The following is a 15,156-nucleotide window of genomic DNA, read 5'->3' on the forward strand; positions in this document are numbered from 1 at the left end:
TTTAGGCTCTTGTGAACTGTGCTGCTCTGAATATTTGTGTACAAGTTTTTGTGTAGACATGTGTTCCCGCTTCCCTTAGGTATGTATCTAGGATTAGAACTGCTGGGTCACGTGGTGACTCTTTGGCGCTGCCAGACCATTCTCCAGAGTATCTGCCTCGTTTTGTAATCCCTCCAAGAGTGTGTGTAGCTGCTAATTTGTGCTGCAGAGCGTCTGTCCTGTTTTTACTCATCCTGATGAAAACCCTAACTCAGCGATGTTGCTTTTCAGTTTTATCTAAAGAAACTGCTTCTCCTTCCATGCAGAGCCATGGTTTTTTGTTTTTTTTTTTCTTTGTATGTTTTTTAGAATAAGTGCTTCTAACAGCCAGAATCCCTTAAGGAGATGACTAACTAGGGATTCCCCAGCAAATAGGTGGTTTGGTGTCTAGACTCCCTTTCTTTTTTGAGGACACTCAGGCTTCTTATCTCTAGCCTTCTCTGCTACTTCTCTAATTTTCTTTCTCAGTTCCTTATTTTTCCTTTTAAGATGTTGTGAGCCTGAGTTTTCACCTCTTGCCTCTGAGTTCCCTGTTTCGTGCCAGACCAAGCTCTAAAGAGGGTATTGAACTGGGGGTGGGGGAGGCTCCTTCCTGAAGAGTCACAGGCTCTCTCGTCTCTCCTGTAGATGTTTTGCTTGAAAAATTGCTGTGGGGAAAACGGTGTTTTCACTGGGGATAGGTATCCACTCTCAGAATTGATCCTTGGAAATTTGTTTTTCCCCCATAGGTAAGAAGTGGATTTATTTAAAGAGAAACACACTCCCCAGACAGAGTATGGGCCATCTTGGAAGGCCAGAGCAGCCCAGAAATATGGTGTGATAGTTTTTAAGGGCTGGGTAATCACATTGGCTAATAAATGGGAGGATTTACATCCTAAACCCAAGTACTACATACTGCTAGGAGGCTTCAAAGCAAGGACGCTGCTGCCATGTAACAAAGTGAAGTCAAAACAGGGACTGGTAAAGCCTCTCTGTTTGACAGTAGAGGAGTATCAGCCTTCAGAGATGGTTTTTACTTCGCAGAGAGGATTCTGGGCTAAGATTCCACATTGTTAACGTCCTGATTTGGTGCAGTAGTTTCTTATAGCAATACCGGTCCTTAAACTTTATTTGGTTAATCTATAAAAACTCAGATTGGATGTCGTATCCCCCCAAACTCTTCATTGCCCTTTCCCTCACCCCACACAGGGGACTTTGGCCCGGCCAGACCCAGGCCTGTCCGTAACATGGGGACACCGTCAGAAGTTCACTCACTGACTGCTTTCCATGTGGCTTTGGGTTACCTGTCATTCCTGCTTTTCCTATTGACAGTCTTTCTCTTTTTTTATTCACTCCCCATTTCTTGAGAGCCTCCCTTGTGCTGGATGCAGAGGGGGATATTGAGGTGAAGAAATACATCTCCCCCCTCCTTCCCTTGGGTGCCCTGGATAGAGTGGATTTATTGAGTTCTGGCTCTGCCAGCTGCTTTATATACATGGTCTTTTTTCATCTTTATTTATTTATTTTTTACTTTTATTGAAGTATAGTTGATTTACAGTATTGTATTAGTTTCAGGCAAAGTGAATCAGTTATACATACACATGTATCTACTCTTTTTTTTATATTCTTTCCCCATGTAGGTCATTACGGAGTATTGAATAATTAATTCCCTGTGCTATACAGTAGGTCCTTATTAGTTACCTATTTTATATATACTAGCGTGTACATGTCAATCCCAATCTCCGAACTTGTCCCGCTCCCCTTTTTTCATCTTTAAAACAGCCCCATGGAGGAGGAATCCCCATTTTGCATAGTTGTGGGGGCTGTGGCCACACCGCCCTCTGCTGGTCACAGCTTGAACCTGCAGCTCAGGATGATTTCTGTTGTATTCATCGCAGACAGTTTTGATGGACCATTCTCGCTTCCAAGAGTTCCAGCTCCAGCTGGAGCAGCTGACCGTCCTGGGGGCCGTGTTGCTGGTCACGTTCAGCATGGCAGCCCCAGGGATCGCCAGCCGGGCTGACTTCGCCGAGAAACTCAAGATGATTGTAAAGATTCTGCTCACAGACATGCATCTGCCGTAAGTGGCTAAGAGCTGTGGGGGAGGGTCTTCAATGGATGGTGCGAGGCAGAGGGTGGCAGGGAGCAGGCTTGGGTGGGGGGTCTGCAGTGTGAGACAGAATCAGGGCCACTCACGAGGGACCGAGGAAATCTGGCTCTCCAGTGCCCTACAGAATTTATTCAGGGTCACACGGTCAAAGTTAGAGTCAACTCTAGGGTTGCTGAACAAGGCTCTGGGACAGTGGCTTTCAAATGTTTGTGACCAGGACACCTAGTAAAGAAATCCATCTTCCATGGCAACAGTGCACACTTGAACATTCATGTAACTAAAATAAAAACTTCAAAAGTGAAACTTACCCAGCTGTGCTTAATACTTCCTGGTATTTCTATTATATTCTTGCTCCATTAAAAAAAAAATATTGGTTGTTATCCAATGTTACCCTACGTTCACCACCTAACAGTTTTGCCAACACAGCCCTGGGGAAAGGTCAAACAAAAACCAAGTTGCAGTCTTCCAGTGTGTGTGAATGTGATTGACGTTTTCTGCCCTTTGCACACTCCTCATAGACGTTCTGTGCTGAGTGTGAATGGGTTATTTATCAACCAGCAGCAGTCCTTGCTTGTGTGAGGGCAGCGGCTGTGAGTGCTCCTGCAGTGAAGTCAGGTTAGGTGATTTGTGTGGTTTCCACCTTTCAGAATGGTTCTAAATAAAGCTGCTAATGGTAAAGAACCCTCCCGCCAGTGCAGGTAGGCAGAAGAGATGTGGGTTCAATCCCTGGGTCGGGAAGATCCCCTGGAAAAGGGCATGGCAACCCTCTCCAGAATTCTTGCCTGGAGAATCCCATGGACAGAGGAGCCTGGCAGGCTATAGTCCGTAGGGTCACACAGAGTCGGACACGACTGAAGCAATTAAGCACACACAAATAAAACTGTATCTAACGAGGTTCAACTTAGAGGATTCTTCAGGTGGAATGTCCACAAACCTCCTCCTCCTCACAAAGTGGAGAAACTGGCTGCTGAGTTTGCACACAGCCTGAGTGTGTTCAGTGCCACGAGGGGTGTATACATGAGTCCTGACCTGGCCCTCAACAGTCTTGACTCCTGCAGGGTGTTTGCTGAGGCGAGGCCTGGCCTGAGGCCCTTGCACAGGTGTAGCCCTGGGCTGTCGCCTAAGTTCCCCACCAGTAAAACTGCTCTGTCACAGCTCCTGAGGAGTGGGTCCTGTCTGGTGCTCCCTCAGAAGGCCAGCCCCAGCGTGTCCACCCTGGCCCCAGCGTCGAGTCCAAGGGCTTGGACGTTTGCTCTAGATCCAGGAGAGAGGTGATTGCCCTCTTAGAAAACACCCACCACCACGAGGGCTCCCTCCAGAGATGTCAGGGGAGCCCGGGAGCTCTAGGAAATCGAGGTGTGAATTTTAAATTTAAGGTTTCAGTTCCGTTTATTCTTGTAGTTAATACACTGTTTCAAAAGCCAAACAGATAAAGTGGTGTCCAGTGAAAAGTTTGTCTCCTGCTACCACATTTCTGGTTGTTGGTGTTGCTCCAGAGGTGTCCAGGGTAGGCCTCGGTCAGTTCCAGCCTTATTTCACCACACAGATGCGAGCAAGAAGTTGGGTTTTAGATTGTTAGACCAGGTATAACCTGAGCCCTCCCCTCGCCTTTCTGTAAGAGAGAAGCTCCCCGAGTTGGGTGGACACGGTCTGAGAGGCTTGGGGCAGGGAAGGGTCACAGTTTCCCCCTGAACCGGCCAGTCCACAGATGGGTCGCGGGGGCTGGGGCTGAGGGGACTGTGCACTCGGTTCACGGACCCTCCCTTCCCTGCTTCTCCTTCCCTTCTCTGCTCAAGCTCCTTCCACCTGGAGGACGCCCTGACTGCTGTCGGGGAGAAGGTCTGCCTGGAGGTGAGCAGCTGCCTTTCCCTGTGCGGCCTTAGCCCCCTCACCACAGACAAGGAGGCCGTGCTCAAGGGTCAGATCCAGGCTGTGGCCAGTCCTGACAACCCCATCCGCAGGATCGTGGGTACGTCTTGGGGGGAGTCGGGGCCAGGGATGTGCCTGTGATGGGCTGGCGGACATTGTGGAGAGGAGAGGGATTAATCACCTCCGTGTGGTGAGGGCGACCCCAAGTTCTGATAAGCGGCCGGCAGCCAGCACTGTCCTGAGGGCTCTGGCTTTGGAATCCTGGGTCTTGGTTCAGAACCCTGCTCCAGCACCGTGAGGTAGTGGGAAATATCCATGTTGGTCTCCTCCTGGTTCCTGGCACAGAGCTCCTGGGACTCTGGTGGTTTCCTCCGTGAGAAGAGCTCTGGGAGCACCTTTTATTCGAATATTTAGTCTTTCCCCGGCTCCTGATCCGGAGCTCCTGCAGCCTTTGGAATTTCCTGGGTCTGGGGAGCGTCTTTTGTTCTGAAGAGGTGACTCTTTGGACTCCTGGAGGGGCTGACTCTTTGGACTCTCTCTTGGGGGCTGGTCCCCCAACAGGCCAAGCCATGATTTGGAACTTTCAGCCCTACCCTCTGTTCTCCAGAGAGAGAGGAGAAGGACTGGAAATGCCTGCAAGATGAGCCCTTCATGAAAATCCCAGAAGTACAGGGTGTGGAGAGCTTCTGGGTGTGTGAACACAACCGTGTAGTGGGGCGGGTGGTGCGTGCACCCCTGCTGCACGAGAACAGAGGCTCTGGCCCTCGGAATTCTCCCCGCCTCGCCTCATGAGTGTCTTCACTGTTCACTTGTATCCTTTATCAGAGCCTTTATTATATAATATAAACCGGTGAAACCTCCCTGAGTTCTGTGAGCTGCTCTAGCAGATTACAAATCCACGGGAAAGATGCCATGTGAACCTCCGATGTGTAGTCAAGTCAGACAGAAGTGGCGGGTGACCTGGGGACCTACTCCTGTTTGGTGTCTGACGTGGGCATCAGTCTTGTGGGCCTGAGCCCTTAACCTGTGGGAACAGAGGCTATGTCCAGGTGGTGTCAGAACTGAGTAAGATTGTGGGACACCCAGCTGGGGTCACAAACAATTGCTTGGTGGTGGGAACCCCTCTCCCCCAGATCTGGAGTCAGAAGTGTTTTGAGGGGCTTCCATGGTGGCTCAGATGGTAAAGAAGTCTGCAGTGCAGGAGACCCAAGTTTGATCCCTGGGTTGGGAAGATCCTCTGGAGGAGGGCATGGCAACCCACTCCAGTATTCTTGCCTGGAGAATGCTCATGGACCGAGGAGCCTGGCGAGCTGCAGTTCATGAGGTCGCGCAGAGTCAAGCGACTTAGCACGTGTGCCTGGTGGTCCAGTGGTTAAGACTGCACACTTCCAGTGCTTCCACCGCTCGGGGCACAGGTTTGATCCCGGGTTGGGGAACTAAGGTCCCACATACCACAAGGCGCGGCCAAAAGGAAAAGAAACACAAAACAAAACCCAGAAGTTTTTTAGACGTTGTAATGGGGCAAGGGTGAGGAGAAGCACAGCTGTAGGTCGAGACTAAGATGGGTTTTCTTTGCAAGTACTTACTGTGTAGCTTGAGGGAGTGATACGATACTTGAGATTCTTCGTCTCTAAAAAGGGAGTAATACCAGCACCTCTAGGGTTGCTGAGAGGACTGCAGGTGATCATGTTAAATATAAGTAAGGTCCTTCCTGCCGAACCTGGCAGCACATAGTGAGGACTCTGCAACAAGTCGCAGTTATTAAAAATATTACTGCTATATGAGCTGTTCCTTTCCATCATCACTGTTTGATTCTGTTCACTGGTTGATCAAGGAACACATCTAATATTTAATTTTTAGGATTATTGTTATTTGATTGTGAAGTCCTTCCTCAACTTCTTTATGAAATCAGATAGCTGTTCCTCTTATAAATAATGGAAAGTTAGCAGGCTTCAGGCAAAAGCAGAATGATTCATGGTTATCAGATTCTGAGTAGAGGCTGAACCAGCGATGTGGGTGTGCTTCTAATACTATCACTTGGTTTTCTTTATTCCTAGGTAATATTTTATGATGGAGAAGGAAACGGCAACCCACTCCAGTAGTCTTGCCTGGAAAATTCCATGGACAGAGGATCCTGGTGGGCTATAGTGCATGGGGTCGTGAAGAGTTGGCCGCTACTGAACAACTGAGCAAAATATTTTATGAAAAGAAAGAAAGTCCCTCAGTCATGTCTGACTCTTTGCGACCCCGTGGCCTGCCAGGTCCATAGTATTCTCCAGGCAAGAATACTGGAGTGGGTTGCCATTCCCTTCTCCAGGGCATCTTCCTGACCCAGGATTTGAACCCAGGTCTCCCGAGTTGACAGGCGGATTCTTTACCATCTGAGCTACCAGGGAAGCCCTGCCAAAACAAGAATGCTGTCAGAAGTGGGATTTATAAAAAGAGAGTTACATGAATCAGTGTTTTTTTAAAATATTAGATTTTTCCACCCCAGGCCTGCCTTAGTTACAGTTTCATCTTTGGATTCCTCAGGGGGAGCCTCCTGATGTTGCAGGGCCCTCAGACCCTCAAGATCATTGTCGTCAAGTGGGGTGTGGATGCGGGAAAGGTCTGTGAGGAGACTGCTGGCTACCAGGCTGCTCCCTTGGTTCTGCCAGCTAAGTTGTTTAGTCACAGCCAGTGGCGGTGTGTTACTGGCACCCAAAGAGTGTAAGTCAGTCACACCTGAGAAGGTTCCCTAGTTGAGGGCGGCGTGAAGTTTGAAAACGCTTATTCGATATAAATGCCCTTGTTGTTTTTGTGATAAAATCTGCAAGGTTGCGGCTTGCACACACTCTTTTTTGGCAGCTGAGGCTGCACAGGAGGGTACAGCACCATCATAGGGGTGAGGGTGGGGGACTAAGAAAGCAAACGAAGTGATTCCAGGGAGTAGGACAAGCTGCCCACAGCTCCGTGAGCGTCACTGTGGGCTGTGGAGGAGGAGGCTCAGGCGTCTCTCATGGGCTTTGCAGGAAAAACTAGATCACAGGTTAGGAGTGCTGGAATCGTCTTTCTTTCTCCTCTTTTTGGAACTTGTATTTCTTGCTTTGTTTTTCCTCCCACTTTTCATGTGATCTTCAACAGTCGCTAATGTTGGTCTCGTTGCACCCTGCTCCTCTGAGAGCAGAGCCTGTCAGCACCCTAGACACCCTTAATCGTCCATGCGTTTATCCTTGCTTTCCAAGTATGTAATTTGGGACATTGCCTGGAGGCCGGGTCTCATGGCAGGCCCTGGGTGCCAGGGAGAGAGCGACAGACAAGAGGAGCGTGGTCCCACCCCGTGGAGGAAACATTACCAAAGAGATGAATGTTCAGAAGTGGGAGGTGCCCCAGGGTGATCAGGGAAGACTTTCTCAAAAAGGTGATGTTTAGGCTAAAAACTGAAGCATAAACAGAAGTTTGTAAAGTCGCCCTAACTAGGAAACAAACATCTGCTTTCTCTTCAATCACAGATTCCCGAATCCTGACCTTCTTAGACGCCTACCTTGCCTCAAGTCATCAGAAGCCATCGCCCATAGCCCCTGGGGGATTGGGTCCGATTCAAAAAGAGCTGGAGGAAGTTGCCGTTAAATTCGTGCGCCTGGTCAACTATAACAAGATGGTGTTCAGTCCCTACTATGACGCCATCCTCAGTAAGACCCTCGCCAGATCCTAACACGTATAGTCCCTGTAGCAGCAGTATTACTTGCTCGACCTGTTCTCAGCTGTGATGTGGCTTTGGAAAATGGCTATTTAGTACATTTCTGTTTAATAGCACAGATTCCAAAAGGAAGAATATTGTGTATCAATGTTGAGAAGACTTGTTGGAAAATGCACTGAATTCTCTTTTGGGGGTTTGTATTTATGAGCGCAAGTTTACATCAGAGAGGCTGTTGTCCTGAGTTTCATAGGCAGCACTCAGCTTTTAACAGGACTGTCCTGTGTATATCACGGTTGTAGCTGCCTGTCTCTCCCTCAAGTCTGGGACTGCTCTTCTGCCATCTGGGTTGTTTTTCTTTTAGACACCCGAGAGTATCTGCCAGCTACCCCAGAGTGAGAAGCCAAGCCATGATGCATTTAGACGCGCCCCTCTCTTGCACAGCCCACCCCTCCTCCCTCCAGGTATTTAAGTTAGAACTTTATAAATCTTACTGCCTCCCATCTGCCCCCCTCGACCCCCAGTTATTTATTGCTTTCTCCCCTCCTGGCCCAGCCAGAGCCCTGGAATCCTTTCATTCTGGAGGAGTTATTAATACTTGATTTAAAAAAGCTTTCTCTTTTGTACAAAATTACTTCTGAACCTGGATGATAGTGTTTATGGGATGTAGAGAAAGGAAAATTCTTTGATTTTTATGTCTTGAAAGTTGAGGAATCTTTAAAAAAAAAAATATGCTAGTGTAATATAAAAGAAGACAGATATCGGAAGTTTTTACTGAAAAGTTCACCCTGATACAACACCTTGAGGTATTGACTGAATTCGAATTCCAGAATTGGATTTAAGTGTTTTCAGATAAAATAGCATAAGCTCAGTTACTTCTCAGGTAATGAAGTTATAGGAAATCTCTGATTTTCGAGCAGTATTTATCTAGGAACTTGAGTGACCAGAGTTCCTGACATACCCTGTGGCTGAAAGGGTAGCTTGGGGTCTCATAGATGACCTGTTTTGTTAAAGAATAAATGTGTATCTTAGGGATGTTATGTGAGAAACCGAACTGTGAAGTCATTGGGGTGATCCCCAGCTGCCAGAACCACAGGGGTGGCGTCAGGCAAGGAATCCCTTCATTCAAGCCCATAAGGGCGGGGGTGGAGCTGAGGACAGGGTTGGGGAAACATCCACCCTGTGGACCATCTAGTGATACCAGGTTCCAGAGGAGCTACTGGTTATACTGGGAGGGATGTGATTTCTCCATCTAATTGCTTCAGACTGCACTCTTAATATTTTTACTTGCAGTCAGAAATGTAAGCTGGGTTCCATGGTCAGACGTCATATTAATAAAGTTTAGTCTCAAGGACAAATCCTCCCTGGTTTCCTGGGAAGAGGTTAAAAGCTCAGTAAGTAGAACTTTTAAAGAACAAAACCACATCCTCTGTAGCGCGTTCAGTGAAGTCACCTCTGGAATTGTTCCTGGAGGTCAGGCTGCCGTGGCAGCTGCGCTCACTGGTCGTAGAGAATGAGGTTCAGTGGGCAGGGCGGGGGGGCACTCTGGCTTGCTTCCACCTCAGTGTTCAGGGGTTCCCCACCCCATCCAAGGATGTGGGAAAGGGGTGTAACCCCCCGATGCAGGGCGAGTCACCACCTCCTGTAGCCATTTTCCCTAAATCTCCAGAGTTCTTCATTCTGCTTCTTTTGCAAGAATTAACTCTTAGTAGATTTTTTTCCCCCTCATGGGTTCCTACATGGATAGAGTGATGTTTGGACAGTTTGAAATCTTGATGCCCATGTAACAGGGAGCTTCACAGACTCCTGTGGCCCCCACTACCTCAGTGTCCCCTGGTGGAATTCTACAAGAGCCAGAATGAAGACAGTAAAGTTCAGAATCATGATATTCATATTGAATCGTTTTGCTGTTGCTCTTTGAAGATATGTGAGCTAGTTTTTCTTCCTGGAATCTCATAGGATTATCACTAAGGGCTAGGAAGATTCGTTTAGTTATTTAGTCACTCAGGAAATGTTTGCTAAGCATCTACTTAGAGCTCCCCCAATCCAGGGTATTCTGTCCCTCCAAGACAAAATACCTTTGGCATATAAATTATCCTTCAGAATTGAACTGGTTTTATATATATACTGCATGCTGGTTGGATTTGACATGGTTTCCTGCCCAAAAGGGTTTGTGGAAAACATATCTTTCTGGAAGTGCTAAGTTTATTTGGCAATAGTACTTCACTACAAGTGGGTAGAACTGAGGGCCTTGAGAGCTGGGTTGCGATCAGCAGGTCAGCTTGATTTCTCTGATAGTTTCCTAAATGAATGAGTGAGTGAATAAAGGTCTAGAAGTCAGCTGTCAGTTGATGAGGTGACTAGTGGGTGGCGTCTCACTGTATGAAGTTTTCTTTTTTTAATCTCGTTAATTCTAAAGCAAGCTGTAAAATGTGATTGTTCATGTAATGTAACCCTATAATCCACTTCAGGTAAGAGTTACACTGATATATCTTACTGATTAATGCAGTGGACAGGTATATAGAAACTTTTTCTCTTTAAAAAGTTTGACTCAATAGGCATAAAACGTGCACATTACTGGCTGACAGTTCTGAATGGCTTATTTAGCAGTTCTGTTTTTGTGGCTTATTTTAATTTCTCCAAAGTCTTAAGATTCCTGGGAAGAGAGCAGCCTCATTTCCTGCTGAATTTCAAGGGAGTGAATAGGTGTTTGCTGTTTGACTTCCAGTGATCTTTTGACTTGCCTTGACTTGTATGTAAAGCACTTGTATTTCTTTTGAGGCAGAACGGTAGAGTGGGAGGACTGAGAGCTGTCAGGAAACCAGAGCTCTAATCCCATTTCTGTCATGTGATTAGCTGGAGCAAATCGGGACCCATTTCAGTACCCATAGAATGAATGGACTAGAAAAGGGCCTTTCAAGTCTGACATTCTGTGATGAATTTGACTGGAATAACTGAAGTAGACTGCGGTCGGATTGTGCAGAGAGATCTGACTTAGAGGAAGATCTGGGTTGAGTCGTTCCTCTGTTGCCTTCTTGCAAGGAAGGCTCTGTGACTTTGGGCCATTCTTCCTTAGGCTTTGTAAAACAAGAATACTAATTCACACTTCCTGTGAGGATTAAATTTGATAATGGATATTAGAATGCTTTGTACACACAAAAGAACTATAAATGGCTTTATTAGCAACAAAGGAGAGTATTGTAACCTTTTTGCCTGTAGGTGATGACAGATTTGACTGCAGGTGCCCAGCCTCCTTCAGTCAAGCACGTTTTACAGGCCTGTAGGGAAGGTTTTCCTCCTGTCCTGTCCCAAGACTGTTATTTTCTTTTATCATCTCTTCTGTACCAGAGCTGCAATCTTACTTCTCTTATATGCTGCCACTCACCTGCACTCCAGTGATTTCTCACTTCCACCTCCGCATTATTTGAAGTAAATGAATGGATGACTGAATGGTAGTGGATGATAGGCTATGAAACTCATATTAAAAGGCACTATCTCATTGAAAACCTAAATAAAGAATTACAGTGATGTTTGCAATTGTGTATTTATATTGGGTTTTATATACCTATTTTAATGGTTTGCCTTTTTATTCATTTTTCAAAGCACCTTCATGGGACGGGGAAAGGGGAAACTTTTAAGCCTGAAATCCTCTATTAACCTACTGAATGTTCACTGATACTTTCAGAAAAAGCTAGAGTCCTAGAAATGTGTCAGAAACTTCAGCAGGCAGAATTTTACCTAAAACTGCCTTTAGTGTGGATTTCTGTCTTACCTATGTTGCCTTCTGAACTAACATATAGTTTAGAAGGCCCGATCTGATGGAATGTAATTTAGAAATCAGTTGTGTCTGACGTTGGTATCAATAGTCAGACTTCACCATTTTTCTATTTGTTTTATCTGAACTAAGCCTAGCTTCCCTGGTGGCTCAGGTGGTAAAGAACCTGCCTGCAATGCAGGAGACATGGGTTTGATCCCTGGGTAGGGAGAAGGAAATGGCAACTCACTCCAGTATTCTAACCTAGGAAAATCCCATGGACAGAGAGCCTGGCACGGGCTACATGGGATACATGGGGTCACACAGAGTCAGACGTGACTTAGTGACTAAACAACACCCCATCTGAGCTAAACATTGAGAGCCTTTAAGTGCAACTTTTGACTTAAAGCAGCCTTAAAATCAAAGTAACACTTTTTTTCCTTTCTCATTCTCATTGCCTCTGCTTTCTGAAGTACTGCTTGCTGTGGGCTCACAGGAGAAATTTGGTCACATCTTGGACAGGGAAGAAAATTTAGTACATGGAATTGTTTTTTTTAACTTTTATTCCCAGAGCTGATAAGCTAACTTCTGTTAAATATTTAAAGTTTTACCTAAATCAGTAATATGGTAACTGAGTTTTGTTAACTTGGCATGAATTAACCATTCAAGAATTCTGAAATTTGTATTAAATAAAATATAACTGCACTTGCTGAACATCACAGTCAAGTTAAAAACTACCAACTTTAATGAAGTTTGCTTTGGGAATTGAAATGTAAAAATCAAAATTTATGAACATGGTGATTTTAATTTTACTATCATATAAATCAACTCTTAGTTTTACATATTAAGTATATGTCAGTAGAGGATTATAAAATTACCAAATAAATTCATAATTATCCCCCAAGGTCAACATGCTGACAAAAATGGTTTTATATTTTTGTTCTTTTCCAGTAGTACATTTGATCACTTTTATATTTACTAGGTAGCTATAACCTTTTACTTTATGTGGCTACATAGATAAAACCTCTTGTTTGAAATTTAGTGCTAACAGCCAGAGTTTGACTGATTTTTGTTTAGGAAGGATTTATGGTCCTTAAATTTCATCCAGTTCTAGAATTGTGGGGAGATGCTATCGTTGTTTTTATGAAGAGGAAAGATATGAATATCTTTTGGTAATTTCTCTGCATCCAGCAATATGGATATATGAGTCCTTGGACATGTAGGGCTGGCTATATATACCCCAGGAGTCTGCACACAGAGTTCCAAAAGTGAGTTCAGATTTCTAACATCATGCTACTTGATGTTAGATGAAGGAATTATCAAACATTCACACAGAATCATACTAAAAACCAAAAGTGCATATATTTAGACAGAACATTAAGTTCTACATATATATATAGAATATTAAGAAAATGTTTTCTTCTTAACAAGAAATAATCTGTTTGAAGTTTAAATGTCATATAATTTCTAGGGGAAAAAATCTTAGAAATAAATGCAGTAGGAGCAATTATAATACATATAAATGGCCTTAACAGTCCTTAGTCCCCAGAGAAGGCAATGGCAGCCCACTCCAGTGTTCTTGCCTGGAGAATCCCAGGGACAGAGGAGCCTGTTGGGCTGCCGTCTATGGGGTCGCACAGAGTCGGACACGACTGATGCGACTCAGCAGCAGCAGCAGCAGCAGCAGCAGTCCTCAGTAGCACTTTTCACCAAGGTAGGTAGGGGTGTGTATGTGTGTTTTGTTACAATGTTTAAAAAAAAAAAAAAGGATCATTTTCCTTGCATAATCATATGGCTTTGTTTGCTCATATGGAAACACTCTTACAGACCATTACAGGTATTTGAAATCAGTTGTCTTCAATACACTACCCAACGATAGCACTCCAGCAGATTCCATATCTGTATTTTAAAGTCTGCTATGTGGTACTACTTGTGCCTTTCAGATTGTATTGTTGATAACTATGATATTAAAAAGAAAACCCACACAGCTTAAAAATGATACTTAACAAAATCTGCGATAGAGCTGACTTTGTTTTAAGGAAATTTTAGTCAGCTTTACTGGTAAAATACTGGAGACACACTTGTGATCAACTTCGGTAAGTATAACCTTGCTACATGTAAGTTTATATAAGAAACTGATAGAACTTTTCTTCATTTGTAGAAATATTTGAAGCTGAAATTTAATCACACTTGAATTCAAATTCTAAACTGTGTACCCAATATGTAAGATTCTCTTTTTATAGCCTTACTACTTTTCCTCTTGGTTTTTTCTTTTTTTTTTTTTGTCCTTATTTTTAGCCTTCATTCTGAATCACAATCCTCAGGGCTCAACTTGTTTTTGGTCTAGTTTTCTAAAAATGAGCCTAGAGGAGGTAATGCTCCTAACAAAGAGCAAAACAATTCTTCTGACTTATTTTTTAAGGATAAATTTTTGCTCACTGTAATCAGTTTTTGGTTGCTTGGCCACAGTTTTCTTTGATAGGTAAGAAGTGGATTTCTTCAGCGCGAAACACACTCCACACTCTGAGTGTGGACCGTTGGCGAGGGCTAGTGCAGCCAGCCAGTAGTTTTTCTTTAATCAACACTGAAATACATGTGAGAGCAAGACAGTGAGTGATTACAGGAATGCCACACTTATTTCACTTTTAAGAGAGACGAAAGATAAAATATTGCAGTCTCCCTCAGATTTAATTCGGGGAAAATGCATTCATATTTGAGGATTTCTAAAATGTTTAATTTACCTCTTAAAAATGGATCCCTCATGTTTTCCAATAGTAGCAAAAAAGACCAGGAAAGGACAATAGTTGTATATATGGTAAATACAAGATGACTTGTATTGTTGACGTTTATTTGTAAACTGTGTTGGCTGAACAACATAAGCTGCTATTTCAGATGTGAACGAAAGCAGCAGCAGGAGACATGACTTTTTTTGAGATCCTTTTATTTTTTAAAGGATTGTTTTAAAATGTTAAACTACAAAACCGATTCCGTACATTCTGCCATAAATAAAACGAACAATAAGGCAGGACTCTACATAAGCAAACCAAAACAGCTGTTTTCAGAAAATGTGATAAAATGCTTTACAATCATAAGCCATCCAGTTTTTAAAATAAAACTGTTGAAAACCCACAAGTCTTCAAGTGGTACATACAAGACACCCTTGAAGCAGGAACAAAATGTGGTTCTGCCACTTAGTACTGTTCTCACACTTTTGAAAACCTAGTTCTGCTTAGAGCATAGGTCTATTCCAAATCCTAAAATTCATGTAGGTTGCTTGGTTGTTCTTGAGAACCATATGATAGAGGCACCAATGACAATACAACTTTGTTTCCAAGAACTTTGTAACAAAGCATTGTCTCTTTTAAACATATGACTTAGAGGCAAAAGGATAAGAGTTTTCTTGAGGCGGGTGCTACACCTGCCTCACCGGATTCGCTTCTGCTGCCTTGCCCTGTAAATGTCATGAACAGGGGGAACCACAGCTCCCTTTTCCTCGTCTTCATCTGAATCCTCGTTGGGCCTTTTGACAGCCTTCGTGAGCACTGCATTACTTTCCACTGGGCCGTTGCCTTCTACCGCTAGCTCTGGGGCTCCTCCAGTAATGATCCTCACAGCTTCTTCAACTGCTATTGAAGCAAAACAAAAGGACTATTGGAGGGTGTTTCCAAGCGTGCTACTGTGTCATTCCCTTTGTTACACAGCAGAAACTAACACAACATTGTTAAGTAC

At 44.3% G+C, this 15,156-nt stretch overlaps 2 protein-coding genes across 4 annotated transcripts in view; one reads left to right on the forward strand and one right to left on the reverse strand.

Annotated features, from left to right (window-relative positions):
* Positions 1-11,210, forward strand: part of TCP11L1 (t-complex 11 like 1) — a 30,454-nt gene extending 19,244 nt beyond the window's left edge. For 2 of the 3 annotated variants that reach the window (XM_019974587.2, XM_070804012.1), the window contains exons 7-9: positions 1,917-2,098; positions 3,925-4,097; positions 7,489-11,210. In XM_019974587.2, the coding sequence (XP_019830146.2) occupies positions 1,917-2,098; positions 3,925-4,097; positions 7,489-7,691 (558 nt within the window). In that variant the 3' untranslated portion in view covers positions 7,692-11,210. The remainder of the gene's footprint in view (positions 1-1,916; positions 2,099-3,924; positions 4,098-7,488) is intronic. The other variant, XM_019974593.2, reaches the window with a different exon arrangement.
* Positions 11,211-13,258: 2,048 nt separating this feature from the next.
* CSTF3 (cleavage stimulation factor subunit 3) overlaps positions 13,259-15,156 on the reverse strand; it is a 68,729-nt gene continuing 66,831 nt past the window's right edge. Inside the window, exon 21 of the mRNA XM_070804010.1 lies at positions 13,259-15,053. Coding sequence (XP_070660111.1) covers positions 14,851-15,053 — 203 coding nt within the window. The 3' untranslated portion in view covers positions 13,259-14,850. The remainder of the gene's footprint in view (positions 15,054-15,156) is intronic.

The sequence above is a fragment of the Bos indicus genome, chromosome 15, assembly GCF_029378745.1.
Source record: "Bos indicus isolate NIAB-ARS_2022 breed Sahiwal x Tharparkar chromosome 15, NIAB-ARS_B.indTharparkar_mat_pri_1.0, whole genome shotgun sequence".
Taxonomy (NCBI): Eukaryota; Metazoa; Chordata; class Mammalia; order Artiodactyla; family Bovidae; genus Bos; species Bos indicus.